The sequence below is a fragment of the Gordionus sp. m RMFG-2023 genome, chromosome 4 (genome assembly GCF_954871325.1).
Source record: "Gordionus sp. m RMFG-2023 chromosome 4, tfGorSpeb1-WG-v2, whole genome shotgun sequence".
In the NCBI taxonomy this organism is placed as follows: domain Eukaryota; kingdom Metazoa; phylum Nematomorpha; class Gordioida; order Chordodea; family Parachordodidae; genus Gordionus; species Gordionus sp. m RMFG-2023.
In genome coordinates this window covers 30,546,464-30,568,661 of record NC_088778.1, presented here as the reverse complement: position 1 = coordinate 30,568,661, position 22,198 = coordinate 30,546,464, and the positions used below count along the sequence as shown (strand labels likewise).

Here is a 22,198-nt window from a genome sequence, read left to right as displayed (position 1 = left end):
TTTTTTTACCCGACCCTAGGCTGTTAATTTTTTGGCCCGGTTCATATAAAAAAATATTTCAAACGTTAACCGGGGCGGGTTTGGCGGATCTCTGTCTTCCAGTCTACTTGTGAATTACAGAGGAAGTATGGGATGGTGGAACATGGGTGAGCTCATTGTTAGAGAGTTGTAATTACGGATATTTTATTTTTTTTTCGTAGTTTTAGAGAGGAAAAAAATTCAAAAACGAATATACGAATAATAAAATTTACTATTTGGTATTCGATTCCTATTATTCGGTTTTCTAAAATATAAAATAATTCATCCGAGGATATTGTTGAGAGAAATTTTTTTCTTCATTGTATATCTAATTTTTGAGGTTAATTTTCCTTTAAAAAAATCAAATAATCTGATGACGAGAAGGACCCAGGGGAAAAAAAAATAAATTTGGCGGCCCTATAAAAACTCTCATAGGATAATTATTTGTAAAATGGAATAATTGAATAAATAGTTTAAGTAATATTTTCAATGTAAAAAAAAATTTGTAATTAATTTCTGAATTAAATAATATCCACACTCACCATAATATATTGAATATTCATACCTCTTTTTGGAAAAATACAATTCAAATTTAAATCCATATAACATATAAAATTTGGTGTCCCTTAAAATAGTCTTTGACGGCTCAGCGCTCTTGCTCCACGCTCGCTTCTCCGTTTGCACGGGTCTGAATAAAGAATATGCGATACATTTTATTATCCATACTCAAACCCATATTATTAATTTAATTATTCATAATGTTGAGCCCATTTTTAAGGCAAAGAATTTTCCTTACCGTGTCTTCGTAAAGTCATGAAATCTGACAGTAAATAATTAAGTTTCAATTAAGAAAAGTCCCTTTCACAAACAGCTGAGTTAACCCAGCCCGTGCTTTAAAAATTTTTAACCCGGCCACTTAAATGGGCGGTGGTAGGCGGCTACTAGAAACTCATTTTTTTAAATTTTTGATGGACCCTTTAAAAAAATGTATATTTAGAAACAGAGCAATTTTCCATTTTCCAAAAATCGTATAAAAATGTTTTAGGATCGAACCTTTTAAAAAAACGATAATCCGACTGGTGGGAAAATTATTTATTTTTATCGATCCTGAATATTATAGTTTTTATGCCCATTGGAGTAATCGCATTAGAAAAAGGACAGAGTTTTTTTAAAAATATTAAAATAGAGAAAATACTTTGCATTATTTATTATATAATATTGTTTTTACCTGTTTCAAAGTATAGCGACTCAACTAGTGCAATGGGGTAATTTTTTCCTTCATTAAAAGGTTAATTTCAGATTAAAAAGGTAAAAATATCACGTGATTAACATTACCTAATGCAGTCAGTGATTTATTGTAAATTATTTATATTTTACATTGCAATAATATTACTAAATTCATAGGCGAAGCTGTCTATTTACGAATCTCATTATAAATCAAGTATTATTAGCCAATGAGAAAAGGGTAATAAAAATAATACGATGATTGCGCTTATGTCCAAATATTCGGGCTGATCGGTAAAGGGACAAATAATTTATAATTGAGGTCAATCCTGTTCGGGATAAATGATTTATATTTGGTTCATCTTAACAAATCATTTTTGGGGTCGATGTGTAGAACTCTAGAAACAACAAGTATGAGTCCGGTCTGACTGAAGTCGAGGAGATTAGACCTCTTCTAGGAAGCTCGGGCATGGCTCTGCGGAATGATCCAGTGATATTATTGGATTTAAAAGAATGTATTATTTTTTAATCGAATACATAAAAGTAAAGAAAAATATTTTATAACATTTGCGAGTAAAGAATGACTGTTTAAGTAATAGGTTTGAAGGAGTGAATTAATAGATCCAATAATTTGTTAAGTTACCACGTTGTGAGTTTGGAAAATTTTAGTTGTCTAAGATATAAAAAAAACAAGTGTGAATTAATAAGATCCTATAATTATTTAGGATCCCACGCTGTGACAGTCTGGAAATATACCTTAATAAAAGTTTTCTAAGTTATAATCCTTGTAGTGATTAGCTACCGAATACGGGGATTGACAGACAAGAATAATGAATCCGCCTCATGTCGTTTTGGAGATGGAGGGAAGTTCGAGAATGATTGCTGGGGATTATAGAATGGGATGACGATGTTTATGATTGTATTATTATAATGTTGTTATCGGATATAGATGGTTGATATTATTTGTACAAATGGTTTATTTGATTGCAATAAAGAATCACACAAAGTTTAAGTTTTATATATGTTACAATCTTAAATTTTTTAGGTTCCCACGTTGTGACAATCTGGAAATATATTTTAGTAGCAATTGCTTTACCCTGCTTGCGACAATTGTGAAATAAGTTATAAGTATATGAAATTTTCCTTTTCAAAATTATTCAACAAAAAAAAACAAATATTGAGTTTTTTTAAAAAAAACAAATCAGCGCCTTTAAGATTTCCCTAATCAAAATTCCTGATGACTTAAAAATAATTCAATTATAAAATGGATACTGCTATTGCTCTTTGATTAAAATATTACCCCTTTCCCCGATTTTAGTTAAACTGATTCGTGCCTCTCTTGTTAGACCCTGATACAAAAAAGATATATTTGATTATAAAATAATTGGGAAAAATATAAGACGGCCTACCGACTCGCGGATATGGCAAAAAGATTTCTGAATTGGGCCGGGCAAATTGTGCTAAATATTTTTATGTGCCAGCTGGAGGTTTTGAATAATTTTTTTTAAATGTTGTAATCAGAAAACGTACGTCGTTAACCTTCATAAAAAAATTTCTACGGGCTTGGCCGGGCGGCATAAGATATGTTTTAAGAGTTGGCCCCAAAAAAACATGATAATTATTTTAACGGTTAGTTTTGGTCAGCCCCCGTTGACCTCTACAATCAGCCCACATAATTCTAAACTTCTTCGAAATAGAAGAAGCCATTTTGAGAGGAATAGTACCAGATTCTGAATCGAAAAGTTAATTTTTTTTAATATTTATGATCGAAAGTAGTTATGCAAAAACGCTTCATTTGTGAGCCGATTTTTAAAAATGTCTAACTCAATATTTTAGCGAGTATAATATACTGAGTTATCCGTAATTAAAAATGGGCTCAAGAGCGATTTTACACTAATAATCGAAGGTTTACTTTGCTTGCAATAATCATGTAACGGAAACTATGAGAAAGATATAATTTGATATTTATTATAAATAAATCCATATATAATACAAAAATTATTACCATAAAGAAAAAATAAATTATAAATTAAAAAAAAACACATAGTTTTAGGGCCTCGTTTATAGTAAGTGCGAAATACCGCTATATCGCTAAAGCCGGTAAGTAATCCACCGCTAAACGACTATCATAGCTATATAATTTAGTAAATTACGCATCGTTTAAGCGACATCGCGGTATTTCCCTCTTACTCATAAATGAAGCCTTATGATATAAAACATCTTAAGAAAAAAATAATATAAAATTAAAATCTTAATATCGTCTGCATATCACGTGTTCTTTATCTTCTTTCTTTCAATAATAAGCTCTTCTTGGGTTATTCTTGAATTTTTTTTTAAAAAAAAATTATAAAAATTAATTTAAAATAAAAAAATTAAAGTCTTTCATTATCGTCAAAAATAATAATGTCGTTGCTTGCTTCAACGGAAAGGTCAGAAACAGGATATAATAAAAAAATCTTCTGAACTCCAAAGATCAAAGTTGGGGCAGGTCCTTTAAAAAGGGATCTAGAAACAGATTCTTTATGAAAAAATGTATCTTAGATAGTGACATAATAATCATTAGTGTTGTTAAATAGTCGAGTTCTCCTGATTCCGACTAGGAGTAGCAATAATTCAACTCAAAACTCGAATCTAGTTTGGGTCGATTAGTCGACTCATTTTTAAAACTTGAGTTGAACTTTAATGTTAACTTAAATTTCTTGTTATTTGGTTTGCATAAAACCCAGACCCGGGACTTGCGTATAAAAATCGACTAAATTAGCTATGAGCACGAACCCCAAGCACAGACCAATATATTTTAAGATGTTTTTTGACCTTATTAAGCTATATAAATATATGGTTGTTAAAGGTATCAACCCAAGCGAAGCTATTAATACGGGGGTCAAGAATAATTTAATCAGCACCAAATATTGATAATGGATGGGTATATAATAAGTCTAGTTCTACCTTAATATGGTGTATATAAGTTTGACCTGGGGGCGGGGGTAAAAAATAAATATGGTTACTCATAAAAATATTCTCTTGGACATCGCATGACTCTAAATGGACAGGTCTAGATCTTAACATTTTACTCTTAACTTTTGTACAATATTAAGAGAAAAATATCTGCTAGATTGCCAAATTTGGGATCTGGACCTCGGGTTCAAGGAATTTTAAACTCTATTTAGCGTAAATTTTGATAACATGAACTTAATCGAAAACCGATTTTCTGAGAACATTCTTGTAATATCTTGCACGATTATATCTTTTGATGACAATAGAAAAAAGAATCAATTCTACAAATTATTATACTTTCCTCAGGTTGTCCCAAAAAGGAAATTAATTTATATTCCAATTTTTAAACAAACGCCTGGGCATATTAAAAAAAAATATAATTATTTTGACTATGCACCATATTTTTTTTCTATTATTATACATTTCTTTTCTTTTCTATATTACATTTTAATATTTATATATAAAAAAATATTTTTCTTGGTGTCATTATTATATATATAACTATAAAAACAATAATTAAATATAAAAAAAATATATTGAATTTGTATGTAATCCAAAATTAAAATTATTCCCACCCCCTTCCACCTCCTTAATTAGGTGCTAGCTAGGTGTTAACAAATTAAGAGTAGAAATTTATTATTTCAAGAGATTTATTATTTTATTTGAATGAAATTTTTTTTACCTAACACCTTTCCTTACATATATAATATCAATAACTATGAGACGAATATAGATTCCGAAGTAATTACTAAAAATGTAATCATAAATTGTAGGCGGATCTTATGGATCAAGACAATAATTTGAGTCAAAGCTCTTTTACCTCATCAATAGCTAATACCTCATTTACTTCTTCAATAATATCTAATAACAATTTCAATATAAAAAATATGTTCCAACAAACTTAATACATATCGGCGCATATATGTGCACTGTGACAAAATCCACAGTCTCCATACGGCTACAAGTATAATATTTATCTAAAATCTATTTTTGATATTTTTTTTATCCAACCTTAAAAATCATATTAAAATATCTCACCCGGAATTGATTTGCCAAACTAAAGAAATAATGTCCAAACATTTATTGGGAATAAGAAAATTACAACCAGAGGGAAACTAACATTTAAATAAACTCATACTCAGATATGTGATTAAAAATAATTTACCTTTCAACCAATTTGATTCCATTTGAATTCAAGGATAAATTTGCCTTTATAAAATAAGGACAACACAAACTGCTGAAAATATACTTGCATTCTATTTATGAAGCATAGGTACATAACAAAATATTCCTTTCCACGGATGTTTGGACAGAAATCAACTCCTTGTCTTATTGTTCGATTACTGTACATTATATAACAAATAATTGGAAAATAAAAAATTACCTTCTTGATTTAATAGAACTGCCTCACCCAGTAGACAAGATATAACCAATTATTTATTAAAATCTCTTGAAACATTTGAAAAAATGTTATAGCGCTTACACTTGATAATGCTAAAAATATCATAAGTGTAATAGATATAATTTTGCATAAATTGGGCGAGAGGTGAATTGTCTTCACCAATTTGTGTATTTTTTCTAATTTTGACTCAGAAATAATTAGCCCTTCTTTAACGATTATATTAATAACATGAGGTAGACATCTATGACTACAGAAGGGCATATTGTATTTTTCCATATAATGATTGGTCATTATATCTGCAGCACTTATGATATTTTTAGCATTTTCTATAACATTTAATTTTGAATCTCGAATGTTTCAAGAGACTTTAATAAATAATTGACTATTGTTCACTGTGCGGGTGAGGTAGTTCAATTAAATCTAGAAGGTAATTTTTTATTTTCCACTTATTTCTTATATAACGTATAGTAATCGAACAATAAGACAAGGAGTTGTTTCTTGCCCAAATATCCGTGGAAAGGGATATTTTCCTTATGTACCTTTTTTAATTTTGCGACAAGTTTTAATTTCGATGCTTCATAAATAGAATGCAAGTATTTTTTAACAGTTTGTCTTGTCCATATATTTTTTTCCTTTGTAAATATAAAGGCAAATATATCCTTGAAATAGTCAAATTGTTTGAAAGGTAAATTATTTTTAATCACATATCTGATTATGAGTTTTTTAAATGTGTTTTCTCAGGGTTGGCAAGTTGGTCAATTGACAGGTCAAATTCGGTCATTTAATAGAAGGAGTATTTGACCTGGTCAACTCTAAAATGTTATTGATGAATATTTAATGAACTAATATGTATTTAAAGCATATTTGTCAATCTAATTTATTTAAAAATTATTTTAAAATATATTTGTATCATTAAGGCATCGATTTAATTATAATTTTATACATAAATACCAAATTTTTATATTAAAATATTAAGAATTTTTCTCATTATTAAATTTATTGGATCTAAATATATATATAAATAAAATAATTTTGCTTAAGCAGGTTTGAGAAAATTACTAATTTCCAATTTATATTACATTATATACAATTATCCAAAGAAGATGGGCATCGTCAATAAAATGTAATGAGCAAATATAAATTTGGAAAGCTCTGAAAGCAGCTGTGGAAGAAGTTGGATATTTGTCCGAGAGAAATTACCAATAATATATTAAATGATATTTTGGACAAAAAATTTAAAATTTTAAACTATTCATAAAAACATTAAGCGATCTTAATGACCTTGGTTCACGTAAAAACGAGATGCTTAATTTAGAAAGCACATAATACAATCATGTCCATGATTTTATAACTTACCAACCTAAAGAAAAAAATATTAAAGATAAGTTTGAAAAAGAAAACAATACAAATACATGTGCTCACACTGCACTGCTGATTATTGAACCCCAATATAAGGGGATCATCTTACTTGAGTTTGACGAAGCATATGACATAATACAAAAATTAGTCGTTTCATAAAGAGATGATCATCAAAATATTTTAAGTGATATCATAAATTTTAGAAGTAAAAGCGGCGTATTTAATAGCCAAAATACGTGGAATCCAGTAACTTTCATAAAAAACAATCAGATTTCGGGCTCAAGTTGTTGGAATGGGCTTTGTTTAACTTGAATATTAAAAGAAGTGTCTAAGAAATCCGAATCTCAACAAACAGAAAATTGGTAGGAGTATATCATAACCTAAGATTGATTGAAAAATGTTAAGAGTGATTATGAATTAGAACAAGGTTCTGCCATGGAGAGCGAAACATTAATTTCGAAAATAATTAATATACATACATTTTTTACTATTATATATAAAATATAATATTGCCCTAATAAACATATATTTGACTTTGACCATACTTGACCGGTCAAAGATGAATCAATTGACCGAATCTTATTTGACTGGTCAAATGCACAACCCTGACTTTTCTTATACCCAATAAATGTTTGGGAATTATTTCTTTAGTTTAACAAATCAATTCTGGGTGGGATATTTTAATATGATTTTTAAGGTTGGCTAAAAAATATTAAAAATTTTAGAAATATATTATACTTGTAGCTGTATGGAGACTGTAGATTTTGTCACAGTGCACATATTTGCGACGAAATTTATTAAGTGTGTTCATTTTTTTTATATTGAAATTGTTATTAGATATTATTGAAGAAGTAAATTATTAGCTATTGACTCAAATTATTGTCTTAATCCATAAAATCAGCCTACGAGCATTTTTTGTCGGCCATTTGCATTGAAAAATACAAATCGATTTATATTTTATTCTTTTATGCTAGGAAAAAAAAGAGATGGATCCGTATATCAAATCACATAGCTTAGCGAAATATTACTATGAATGCATCTTAACATATTTTGTAGTTTTCGCATCGTATACATATGTGATTCGTGTTAAATTATGAATTTAACCTTACCCGGAATTGACAGCGAATTCGCAACTGTAAATGCAAGGTTAAACATGTTTAAATATCCATTTTACAAAGAATATAACATACATCTGCCAAAACTTATAAAATGATTAACATTAATATTGCTAAATCTAATTTACATACAATAAAATTGGCGTGTAAAAATAAATAACTAATTCTTAAAATATAAAGATTAGGAAAGAAAGAAAACCAAATCGATGAAAGAATCCAAGAAAAAAATAATATATAAATCATCTGTCTATTGACAAAGAAATGAAAAAGAAACGAGACTATTTGGAAACTTAGGTATCTTAGATATATAAGTATCTTATTAAAAATTTCAAAAAGTACAAGATACAATAGGATCTTGTATGCTCAGTACTGCCCAACTTTGCTGAATATTCCTTTTCGCCAAATTTTTTTTAGCAAAAATCTTTGAAGATAAATGTGCTCCTGCGGAATTTCATTAAAATATAAAAAAAAATTTTGAAGATATTTGAGTTTGAACCAATATCAAACTCTAATAAGTTTATATACGATTTAAAAACTTGCATAGATTTCTCCTGTCTCTTCATATGTCTGACAGTGATATCAATTTAAAATATAGAAATATTATTTTTTTTTAAACTAATGGATTGGGCCTGAATCGATAAGCCAGCATCATACGTTTCCTGTAAGCGTCGAATTCATCATCCCCTTCTTGCAAATCATTGGAGAGACCCTTTTGACTCAAGGTACCAAGCCCCATTCTATCAGGCAAAACGGTTGCTCTGAACGAACATATAAATTATTTTAAGCTATCAAACTTAATTTTTTTGTTTTTCCTAATGCATTAAGATAGAGTGTCCTATATTAATTAACATTTTTCAAAAATATTTTTTAACTGGCAAAAATTTTTGATAATTTACTCTTTAAAAAATATGTAATCAAGTTTGTACATAGCCCAAGAAATAAAATAAGAAGTTATCAAAAAATTAAAAGTAGTTTTTATAAATAAATGAAAAGGAAATTAAAAAAAATTAAGGTGCAAACTTGTTGACCGGTTCAGTTATGCCCTGGCTTTCTAGCCCTAAGCCGTGTTCTTCGTCCCAGCCCATTTTCATGAGTATACGATAACCTATGTTATCTGAATTAATTTTGCAATTACTGTATTCAGAAAATTTGGCCAATCTTTTCTTTCTCCTCGCCTCGATATCTAACGCATTTGGGGTTGCGATAATGGGAGGTAGCACTATATCACTAACAACTACTTGACCTTGAGCTGTGTCATTCATCTCCGTCAATTCTAACATTGGAGCTGGTTCTGTTGAATTATTAAAAGAGACATCAATATTTGCTTTCTCCTGTTCCACACAACTAACTTCTACAGCAGAGTCTTGAATAGTCTCTGTCATCTGAACATTGATGTCTGGGGCTGATAAATCCGGCATATCACCTTTTTCTTCTTGAGCTTCAGTTGAATCCAAACCTTTAATTTCATCAATTTTATCCTGTTCGACGTTGGTCTGAAGGCCATTATCAATCGGTTGGATATTATTTGATTCGGCGTCGGCTTGTTTTATGGATTCGTAAGTGTAAAGAAATCTTTCTAGTTCCTCGGGAGGTAAAAAGTCGCCCACGTGATGTTTATCCCGTCCCATGTCAGTCAAAAGGGCAGAAATTTCTAAAGTGGAAAAATATTTTAAACAAATTAATCATAAAAGAAATTAATTCACGAAAATTGTATTTTCTAAGCTTTAAAAAAAACTTTTATAGGTATGACCTGTGGGCCACCGCCTGACTTATCATCGGAAATAAAAAATTTAGTGGGTGCCTATTAATACGGGGGGCAGGGGGTATGAATGATTTGGGTCAACTTTTAGGTCGTCTTCTGGGTTTTTGATTATTCTTAATAAAAAAAAGATAGTGGCCATTTTTATTAAAATTTTTAAAGAGTTAAATCAATTGGACAAAAGGATCAATTCCAAAAATCAATCGAAGGTAATGAAGCTGGGTTAGTCCCAGATTTAGCAAAAAAATAATGTTCAAATTCGGTCCAAAGCAGTGGGGACCGAACCGCGAACCGTCGCTTAACTAAAAACGAACCTTTGGTCCTTTCCATTTCGGCTTTCCGCCGTTTGTGTTCCCAAGTACCATCGGTGATGTCTTCGTCGGAATCGTATTCATATTTAACTTTTCCCGTTTTTTCGTAATGCTGACTGATCTTGGCTTTGGCTATGATGTAAGAGCAAAGGGCTCTCATCTAAAATGTTTTCAAATCAGTTTTTTATTAAAAAAAAATATATTTTATTAGATTTAAAAAAACCCATTATCAAATTAATTACGAGTTTTGATCCTAGCCCTAACTCGATTCTGAACAAAAGTGAAGTTAGAACCTTATATTATTAAACCGTTGTCATTAATTTAACTCACAAATATGAAAAATTGTTTTAGAAAATGTACGAATTAATTTGTTAGTAGAATTTTGATAATTTGTGCAGGAGTACTCGTGCATTCGCAAATGAAGGTAACTCAGTTGATTGATTTATATATATATATATATATAATCTTAAATGTGATTAACCCAGTTCACAGCTGATTAAATTACTTATAACTTCTCATAACAGTAATCATGGATTAGCTAAATTGACGATACATTCATTTGAATGAGTATTAATACAAACCAGCTGGTTACACGTCATTTTGGTTACCCGCAAAAACAATTTATATCAAAAAAATTTCACCAACTACCTTTCAAAATTCATTTTAATGAAGGAATCATCTCTAGGCAAATATTACATGTCACTCACTAATCCAATCGAGAGGAGTTGCAACTTAATAAATTATTGCTTACTGGGAGTAGTTTGACTAGGAATTTTAAAAAAACAACAAACAAAAAAACTGGTTTTTTTTAAATTTCCAATATAAAAAACGGAAAAAAAGAGAAAAAAATTAAAACGATTAAAAATTATTTTAACGAAATTCCATTAAATTAAGTGCTGTCGAAAAGCTCGAATTTGAGACGATCTTTAAATATGGCTAGCTTAATCAATTATTCAGAAAAGCATTTAGCGAGCCTGAAGATTTAGTTGATCATAGATGGAACAAAGGTTTGGGCATCTATTAGCGAAATCTCGAGGCAATATTTTTCTGGCTAAAATATTGAGCTAGCCGTTTTTATGAATGGGCTCAAATCGAGCCGTTTAACAACAATGCATTAAAAGCGTATTTTTTTTAACAAAGTGAGTGGAGATATAATGATTGTGATCATGAAAAAATTCCAGCAAAAATATGTAAGATTAAAAATTTGAGATATTATTTTTCATGAGGATTGATTAGTATAGTTATAAAAAAATATTTCCTTCATCTCTAAATTAAACAAAATGTTATTACTTAAATTTTATTTGCTTGTAATAGGTATTTTTTTTTTCGTGCTACAATAAGTTGGATTGTTTTATTCCTCGAAATCATTATTAAAAAAAAAATTTTTTATATTATATTGGTTATATACTAAAAATATTATTAAATTAAAATATTGTTCAATTATATATTTTGGTCATTAAATAGTATTATGAATTAAATATCATACATTCGCATTACTAATTTTGAAATCTATATTTGCGTATATAGAAACCTTGTATTATTATTTTATATTATTCTAATTTTATTTTGTATGTATATATGTTAGCGTCAATGTCCTTTTTTTCCGGCAATGTGTTATAATTTCAACTTTAAATCATTTTTTGGCGCGTTTTAATAAGATTTAAAAATCTTATTTTACCGGAAATGTATTTCATCATGTTTGGAATACCTACCCTATAAATTTCAGACAATTTTGCCATGAATTTTAGAATTTAACAAAATGTATATCAGATTTCCCATACATTTTTTTATATGAATTATAAATGACTAGGGATTTATATATAAATAAAGGCAAAAATATTCCAACATTGATTCTAAAAGAGATAATCGAAAATAATGTCAAATATCTAGGGTTGAATTCATAGTGGGATCCGATCCGGCACGATTTGACAGCTGACCAATTTGATCTTTGATCCCAAATTTATTGATTTTAATAATAAAAAAAATTCATCTCTAAAAACAGAATTTAAAAGTCGATCAGCTGTTAAATCGTGTCAGATATCCCACTACGAATGCAGCCTAAACTCAAAAAAGTTATATTTCCGGTTCCTAAAACCTTCTAAAAATGAACCACGCGATATTATATACCAGTTCCGGTCCCCATAAATTTTATGAGTGATTCCAGATTATGATTTCTAGATTTGTACCGGTTCCAAGGATTCCGAACTCTCGTGAAAACTAAGAATTAAATGATAGAACAGGAGTCGGAGATGCGTCGATACCATTTATTTGCCGTTACCGATAACGTTACTGAAGGATAAAGGGCCGATACAATCGATAAAAAAATCATCTTCCCTAGTGGAATGATGCTATAAATGCTTCTTAATTTTGACAATTTTATTCCTTTTAAATTCCCCGTCAGGAATGATAAAAAAATTTTTGTTTCCTTTTGAATTAACCTTTTGGGCTTCTTCGAAGATTGCTCTCTGTTCATCCGACATGGAATTTTGCAAAGCTAAATCATTGTTAAACGTTTTAATCGGCGTCACCAAGGGGATAGGAATTGAGTTGACGTTGTTAGGCGGAAGAGGTATCATGTCGTTGGCATTAAAGGGTATCATGGAAGGAACCTTAGCTACGGGAAAAGAAAAACATTTTTTAGGTTTGTACATCTATTAACAAAATCTCGAGGCTCGTGCAATATTTTTCTGGCCAAAGTATTGGAAAAAATGGCTCTAAATATATCAGAGCCCAGCAGGCCCGGCAAAGATCAGGCCGGTATTTTTTTTAAAAAAAATATCCGGGTCTGGCCATACAAATGATACCTCTGCAGGTCTCATCCAAAATAATACTATATAAGCCTCAAGATTTAGCAAATAGATGTTCAAGCCTTCCTGCATGAGCAAAATCTCAAGGCTTGCATAACATTATTTTGATTACAATCTTAATCTGGCACCGTTTTTAAAAATCGATCCAAATTGGGCTTTTTAACAACACTAACAAATACTCTAACGGCGAGGCCCAATCAATCTTTTTTTTTATTTAAAAAAACATATTATAAGTATCATGAGATTAAATTTGTATCTAATAGGACATAAGATACTCATCCACAAATTTATCGAATTAAATGTTTAATTCATTAACCAATAAATTTCATTCTAAATGTCATTATACTTTTTAATTATTTTAAACTAATGAGTAATGACTAAATTCACAATATTTAAAGGGGCATTTCAATTTAAACTCGATAAACTCTTCAGATAGATGACAATCTTTACAATTTATATATATATAAATTTTTTTGCATTCAAGTACACTTTGAATATGATATTAATGGAATTTGAATAAATTCAAAAGTCAATATATTTGTTAACAAAATATCAATTTAAAATAAAAAAATAAAGTCATAAGCGACTTTTTGTTTCCATTATGTTCAATAATGAAAGCTTTTAAATTTTAATGCAGGGATCTGAATCCAACCTTGGACCTGTTATTTTTTATCCGAATCTGAACAGCTAAAAATGCACGTTCGGTTTGAAACCTTATGCTTATAAAATAATGTGAAAGTTATTATTGGCATATAGCTAAAAATTCTGATATATCAGAATTGTTTAAAAAATTATTGTGAATCAATTTTGATTGATACGATTCAGTCACAATTTAAATTTTTTTTATATTGCTATTTTATAACATTTTTTAACTTCCTTTTTTTTATATTAAAATTTCAAAAACACTTATTGATTAGGGATAAATATAAATCCAGTATGAAAATTTTTTATGTATATAATTATAAACTACATCTAAATGAACATGAAATTAAATTGTTATAAGGGATGATTCTATTGAAAATGAATCAGCATATGGACCCTACCTCAAAATTAGATTGTATAAATAAAACTTTCAAAACGATCAAAGAACATTGGAAGTTAATTAATGAATGTCTAAAATTGGGCAAAATCAGAGAAATTGAATCCCCTAATTATAAAAATTATATAATTTTATACAATGTCGACGACTCATGTTAGCGAAGAGAGATGTTCTTTAAACAATAAAATTTATGCTTTTTATATATAGATGTAATTTGATTGAAGTGAATCTAGAAATTTTTTAACTGTATAATGTTGTTAAATTGCTCGATAAAAGTCTTGAGATTTTGCTAATAAATTGCGGAAAATTTTGGACATATAAGATTTTTTGACTAAAATATTGGGTTAACGGTTTTTTAAAAATCGAGCCGTTTAAAAATACTACAACTGTACATTTTAAGGTGTTTAAGTAAATTGTTTTCAATATTGCAGTTAATAAATGATGTTTTATTTGTTATCTAATCTATAAATTAGATATTGTTTATATAAAGCGCAGTTAATAATAAAATAAACGTTTTATATATTTGTATTAATGATGAAATACATAAAAAAAGTATTGCTTTGCTCTATATATAATACTAAAGTGTGCATAAAAGAGTTCAACCCGGTTCTAAAGGGGGTTTGAACCAAACCAGATATGCTTATTTTGTAAGAACCGAACCCTCATTTATATCTAAGCCTGAGCCTGAGTTTCGGTTCAGATCCCTGCTCTAAAGTTGATTAACTCCAATTCTGGGCATATCATAATATGACTATAGTTAAAGGCTCCATCTTAAGTTACTACTTTACCCTAATTTTTACAGACATCTTAACTTTAGAGATTGCTTAACTGATTTATTTTATGGCACATCCTGTAGATCAAATATAAATTAGTTATTACCAAACTATAAATATAACCAAAGAATTTTTTCTCTTCTGGCTTCATATATTTTGATATCAAAAGTAATTTTCCAAATTTTAACAAGTTTAATCGAGTTATTCTTACCATTATAATTCGTGTAAGGTGTTTGCACAACTGGGATCAAGATGGCATTTTTAACTGGAGCATTCTCTCCCCATCTACTTTTACGCTTTCGCTGTTGAGCTACCAGTAATTCTTCAGGATTCGTCTTGTCAATTTTGGACGCCTTTGTAGCTTCCGAATTTGGGATAAGTTTAGGGATTTCTGCGGTTACTAATAAAAAAAAATTAAAAGCAAAGGTTACTTTAATCGCAATTGAAAAAAAAAGCAAATAAAATAACTGGAGGGGGGAGGGGAAAAGTGGCTAAATTTTGGCTGTAAAAATAATGAAAATGAGTATAATCAAACGTACCACGTGAATAAGCAAGAAAACATTTCGATAAAATTTGGTAGGCATGTTATATATGTTTTTAGTGTTGTTAAACGGCTCGATTTGAGCCGATTTAAAAAAAAGGCTAACTCAACATTATAGCAGGAAAATATTGCCTAAGCGTCGAGATTTTGCCAATAGATATTCAATGCTATGTGCCATCTATGAGCAAAATTTTTAGGCTCGCATAATATTTTTATGGATAAAATATTTGAGTTAACTCTTTTTGAAAATCGGCTAAAATTGAGCCGTTTAACAACACTAGTTCTCGTAATTAATATCTTTTAGCTAGCAATTATATTACTCGAGATAATAGGGATTAAAGGTCCAAATTCGCTTTTCCACCCTTTAATTGATGTTAAATAATTAATTTAAAATTAAAAACTAAATTCGTTCAAATACCAAATTTACATTAATAACTAAGACAATAATTAATATGGGGGGGGGGGGGGGTCAAAATTAATTATATATATATTTTTTTTAAATATAGGTCATCTTGCGTTCCATTTGAAAATTTAAAATTAATATTTCGATGATATTATGAGCTTCAATTTTTATTTTCTATTATTCTTTTACTATTTTTCTCATATTGGGTTATTTTATAATTTGTGTATATTAATTTTTTATTTATTTTATAAATAATTTCATAACATTAATTGAAATGAACAAAAATACAATATATTTGTTGATAATGGTAAAAATAGTTAAAATTTTTTACATCATTTTTTGTTATATTAGCTGCAACAAAATATTGATTTTAAAATATCTAGTATCACATTAAGGTAATGTTGTTAAACGACTCAATTTATCAAAATACAAAATAGTTAACTCAAGAGGGTAAGTAATATTTTGGCTAAAATCTTGATTAATCTCTTTTTAGAAATCTACTAAAGGGAGTAGTTTAACATTACATTCATTCATAAATATTACAAATATTTCAAAATAAGATGATTAATTTTTTAAGTAATATCGGGAAATATTGGATCAGATCAGATTAGTAAAAATTGTGTGGGTCGGTACAACTCTATATAAAATTATTGTGATAGTGAAAAAATTACAACAAAATAGAGAGATTATATTTAAGATGACTGTAGTATTCAAAAATTTGAAACAACAAAAAAAATTGAAGATTAAATTTTCGAGGAATGTAGTATAATAAAAGGCAGCATTGATACGTCTGTCAAAAGCAAAGTTTAGACACTTAGAGGGGCGTCGCTAGTTTTTACAATCTCAAGGGGCTCAGCTAAAAAAAATTAATGGGCCAGGTTTTATATAAATATATTACACATTTTTAAAATATGCTAACTCTAGACAATTATTCTGAATTTCATATTTTGTCATTTATAATATTTTGCATGCAAAACAAACTAGCATATAAATAATTAAAACAATACAATACATTTCTAAAAATAATATTTTTTAATACAAAATCTATTTATTACAGTAAAATATTTTCACATAAAAAAAATTTGTGTAATGAATTACAAGTGATAAAAAAAATAATTAATTCATACATATGCCTCAATTGATAATGGTTTTTAAAAACCACATAAGGCTATATAATTCTTAGCAAGTTATATTGACAAAAGGTCATGAAACTAATATAACTCTCTATTACCATTTTAGACAATGTTTTATAGAATGGACTAATAAGGAAAAATTTATAGGCTTACCAAATCAACAATTCTTGAAGAAGAGAATATAAACGACCAATCCAAATTATAAAACTATATGGTGGCTAGAGCTTCCTCTTAGATGACATGATGGAAGCTAAGTAATCGAGAAAATTTTTGTGAGATATTAAATTTCTAAAAGATTATCTTCCTTTTTAATGATGTATAAACGACTACACAGTTGACCATTATTGCTTATCTAAAATATGAAATCATATGCTCTCAACAGCTATAGTAATAATCTTAAATTACATAGCACACAAATAATAGATGCTGGTTAATTGGCAGTCATAGCCATGACACTCACGATGGTAACCCATATCAGAATTTATTATGCTAAATAAATTTATAAAACAACAACAGTAAAAATTATGCAAATATATTGAAGTCTTGAGTTATCTACACGGCAAGGATGTCATATTGGAAATGAAACATTTTACTATAAAATAAGAACCAGAGTGATATGTTGAAAGTAATCAAGATTTTATATATTATTGTAGCACCACCTTAAGTTGGTATTTATATCTTAAAATATTAGTAGATTGTAATAATATCAAAAATATATGTATTAAAAATTTAACTCAAAACTGTTTTTCAAAGAAAAAAATGGCTTTCCTAAAAAAAGTAAAAAAGAGAAGAAAAGATATCTCATTTATTACATCCATTGTGGAATGAATAATAAGAAGTTTAATTTTAATATATTTAATAAATAGATGGCGTTAAATAATTAAATGCAAATAACTTATATTTATTATCAAAACCATTTATTATTAAAATTTTAAAATTAATAACTAATATTATATAACTGTCAAATACGTCTGTAAAAAAGGTATTTTACCTAATATTATTAATAATTATAAAGGATTATAAACTGTATATCTACTTACTTTTTATAAATAAATATCTTATACTCTGGCATTTGAAACTTGAAAATAATTTTAGGAAGAGACTAATTAAATTTAAAAATCAATAATGTAGTTGATTAGTGATTTGAACTTGGCTAATTACAATATTAAATTTGAAAATTTTCAATTAATAAATGATTATATTCATAATTTTTCTCTAAAGGGCTATTCAAATTTTTCAGGGGCCTCAAGTCCCTGCCCCCCCCCCTAGCAACACCACTGTTATCAGTATAGGTAGCATTCTTTTTTTTGGTAAAGTTATGTAAATATGATAAAGGAAACCAATTATATAATAATATCGTTTTAAAAGTTAAGGATAATTACACTAAAAAAATTTGATATGAATGAAAGACTTTCCACATAGCAGTAAAACTGAAAGGTCTGTTTTAGTTCCTTTGTTTGAAAATTTTAATTTTTTAAAATAAAATTTACAAAATGATGTCAAATTTTGAAATAAAAATAATACCCAGGCTTGTAAAATATTCCAAACTATGTAAGTGTTACCCAACTTATTGTTAAATATTTACATAAATCTACCTATTGCAGACTTAAAAGAAAATTTCCTTTTAATTTAGATTATGACCTTCTGCACTTATAATGATATATATTTGTGAATACATGAATAATAATTTATATATAACATTGCATATTATAAATGTACCATTCATTTTAAGTTAAGAGTAGTTTATAAACATAGTAAAAAATTAGACAAAAAGATTTTCTATAACCTAAATCTATTTTATTAATTAATATCCTATAATTGGCCAATTTTAAAATTTTTTTACAAATACATAATTTACCATTGTTGAATGTAGCATTGATAGACAAAGTCTTTTTATTTGAATAATCATGGAGATTTTTACCATTCTGTATATCAACTGCTTAATATATAATTCAAGTAAACATTTTAATACACCATAGATACCTTTTTCATTTGCCTTATTTGTGTGGGATAGTTTTTCAATAGCTGGGAGGATATTTGGTTTTTTAATAGTAAAAGAGAGATTTCTATAATTATAATTTAGGTTAGTTTAAAATATGAATCAAACCTGAATTTAGTAATTTTCCCAATCTGAAATGCATTCTTTATGCCTTTTTTGCAACTCTCTGTATTGGCATTAGTTTTATCTGTATTACAATCTAGTAGAAGATTCTTTTAAGTATAGATATCATATCATATAAAAATTACTTTAAGTTTAAAATATAGATTTATCTTAATGTTTATAATCATTAATTAAATTTTACTATTTTTTATGGTTTCTGTATTATCCTGCAATGGCAAAGGGGAGCCAAATGGTAGAGGTACTTCCAATTGTATATTAGGATCGGTTGGCAGAGGAATACTTAATTTAAATTAAAATTTTATATATTTAATATGAAATTACTTATCTAAATCAAATAAATCCATGCAAATCCACAATCGCTATTATGATAATTTAGATATAAGCATATTATAGAATATAATGTGATTGTATTATAGGACATGCATATGACTTATTATAATTCCGACAGTATCCTTAAAATTTTTCCAATAACCCTATATTTACACCCAAATCTATTATTGTCTATTATTTAGCCCTATCTGAATTTTGTCATGATTCTTATAATAAAAATCTTAGGACCATTTATACAAGTCGAACGAAAATTATCGTTATTTGTATTAGAAGGATTTATTAGTACGCAAATTTTATTTGTTAAAATTTATAGTGATTTTAAATTTTTAAAATGAGATCAAACGAAATGTAGTAATTAAATTATATTTTAAAGTTTATATATTTTACTTTCTTAATGTTCTGTTATTACTCTAATCTAATTTAATTATTATTAGCTTTTTACGTTGGAATTAAATTAAAGTAAGTTTATTATGGAACATGATCCTCAAATTTGCCTAAAGAGTTATGGACTTGTATTTTAAAAGGTATATATTCTAATAAAATATAAATAAATTATGGTTAATATGACTTAATTAATGTTTCCATTGCAAATAACCTCTATTTTTTTGTAATATAGGCGTAAAAATATGATAGTAGTCATTTAAGAAATTAAAAGAGTAATTTAATAACAATAAAAATACAAAAATTACTTTAATTTAATTCCAACGTAAAAAGCTAATAATAATTAAATTTGATTAAAATAATAACAGAACATTAAGAAAGTAAATTATATGTTGAATAATGATTATTCTTAATTTTATTTTATATAAAATACTTATTTAACTAGTGCTTTTTATTTTATTTCGTTTATTTCGCCTTGATTATTTTGTAAGTAAACTTTTGTAAAACACTTATTTAACTAGTTCTTTTTATTTTATTTCGCCTTGATTATTAATTTTTTTAAATTAGCTTTTTATATAATTTAATTTTAATTTGTAAAAAATGTATAAATCATTAAAAAAAGTAATAAAGCGAACATTTGTAACAATTTTTATTTTATAATCAAATGTTACAAGAGCTCTCTTCTAATATATAAACTGTAAAATGAAATTTAATTATTACATTTCTTCGTTCTCATTTTAAACATTTACAATCTTATAATAACAAATAAAATTTGGCTACTAAAAAATCCTTCCAATACAAATAACGATAATGATTAATTTACATTTTACAAGTCAAGATTCAAGATATAATTTATATTTTACAAATTACTACAATCAGTAACAGACTTAATTTAGAAAGATAACAAAATTTATAATTTTAATTTCGTATTTTCCTATCGATAAATATGAAAAATAAGAATGGCTAACTGGATGGAGAATTCCAAACATTATTATTTCCAACTTACATAAAATTTATTTTTACTTTTTGTTTAATTTAAACAAACTAGGAACCGAGTTAAAATTAAAGATGAAGTTTCAGATTCATGAATTTAAGCTGAATATCGATAACATACTGGTTTTAATTTATATCGAACCAGCTGTTAAAGTAGTTTTAATAAGTCGTGTTAGTTGCAGCATGTCAGAAGTGTACCAAAAATGGGGGTCACCCCCCCCTCATTACAAATTTGTCTGTTCTCGTAAATATATTTTTAAACTAATAAAATTTATCCCCTACACCACTCTCCTCTAAAATTATATACAATGTATGGCCATAAAAAAGATTTGGAAGAAAAGTTAACCTTTTAAATTAACGACGAAAATTATGAGTTTTAAAGTAAACAGCTATTTTCAAAAAATAAGTGAAAACCTAAAATTATTTTAATAAAAATAGAATATGGCCAATATACTAAGGTGGGTCTAGCGGCTTCCAATAAAATTATTGGCGACAAAACCCTCTTAATAGTGTTTCCCCCACATAGGGAAATCCTGGATATTCCTTAACGCGCGCTATATTTATTAAGTAACAATCGAGAGCGCCGTTACTTTCATAAAAAAATAGTAGCTAATTAATACCGCCTCAATTTTTTCGAATAGCTAAAGCTAAAAAATATTTATTTATTTAGTTACTTAAAATATTTTAATTCATATTTTAAAATGATTAATTTAGCTAATTTTTTTTATTTTATTATCAATTTTGACAAATAAAATAGAGTTTGTTGGTTAAGGTGACCGGCAGATAAAATGTTAATTTAATTATGTATTTTATTAAATAATTTACTCCAAACAATGATTTAAGAATTTTTTATTTCTATTTTTATTATATCAAATATTGTATGTATCATATAATAAAATTATATCTTGCATTATAATAAAAAAAATTTTAAATATAAAATTGTTTTAGGGTGTTAATTTGAATAAAAAAAAAAATAAGGAAATATGATAACAAAATCATAGATCTTTCGATATTACGAATTTTAAATTATAATATAAATGGTAAAAGTAAGAATTAAATAAAAAAAAATTTATATTAAATTATTTAAACATTGCAACAAATATATATAAAATCAAATTTATTCCAATCTTTTACTTCTTTTATTTATTTAGAATTTTGGATGATGATCTTATAAGGGTTTAACATTTTCACGAAATTCAAAAATCTTCTAAGATCCTTACTCTTTTGAAAATCAAAAAATACCAAGATTTTTTTCAAAAAAACTATTTTCAATTTGCTCAAGTCAACTAATTTTATAGATTTGCTTATATATTTATATTATTTTGCTTTTTATTTATTTTATTTTTGAATTTATTTATTTTAGTGCGTGGCTAGCATTAAATCTTTTTTGAAATTATATAAAATAAATAAAATTTTAGTCTTACTCGACTAATCGACTATTTTAGTGGCTAATATTTTTAGTCTAATTTTTTGAATATAACTATGATTAGCAAC

The 22,198-nt window shown here is 27.3% G+C and overlaps 1 protein-coding gene across 2 annotated transcripts; it reads right to left on the bottom strand.

Annotated features, from left to right (window-relative positions):
* Positions 1 to 3,227: 3,227 nt before the first annotated feature.
* LOC135927955 (uncharacterized) lies at positions 3,228 to 19,434 on the bottom strand. Of its 2 annotated transcripts, none has more exons than XM_065464243.1 (11): positions 19,322 to 19,434; positions 19,182 to 19,279; positions 18,986 to 19,076; positions 18,862 to 18,944; positions 18,737 to 18,817; positions 15,013 to 15,201; positions 12,621 to 12,796; positions 10,186 to 10,342; positions 9,133 to 9,763; positions 8,729 to 8,870; positions 3,228 to 3,562 (listed from the first exon to the last, which is right to left on the bottom strand). In XM_065464243.1, exons 1-11 carry the CDS (start codon positions 19,342 to 19,344, stop codon positions 3,536 to 3,538), a joined length of 1,698 nt encoding a protein of 565 aa, XP_065320315.1. In that variant the 5' UTR covers positions 19,345 to 19,434; the 3' UTR covers positions 3,228 to 3,535. The 2 variants fall into 2 exon arrangements, with proteins under 2 accessions (XP_065320315.1, XP_065320316.1); XM_065464244.1 differs by having other exon boundaries at positions 18,737 to 18,814.
* Positions 19,435 to 22,198: the final 2,764 nt, after the last annotated feature.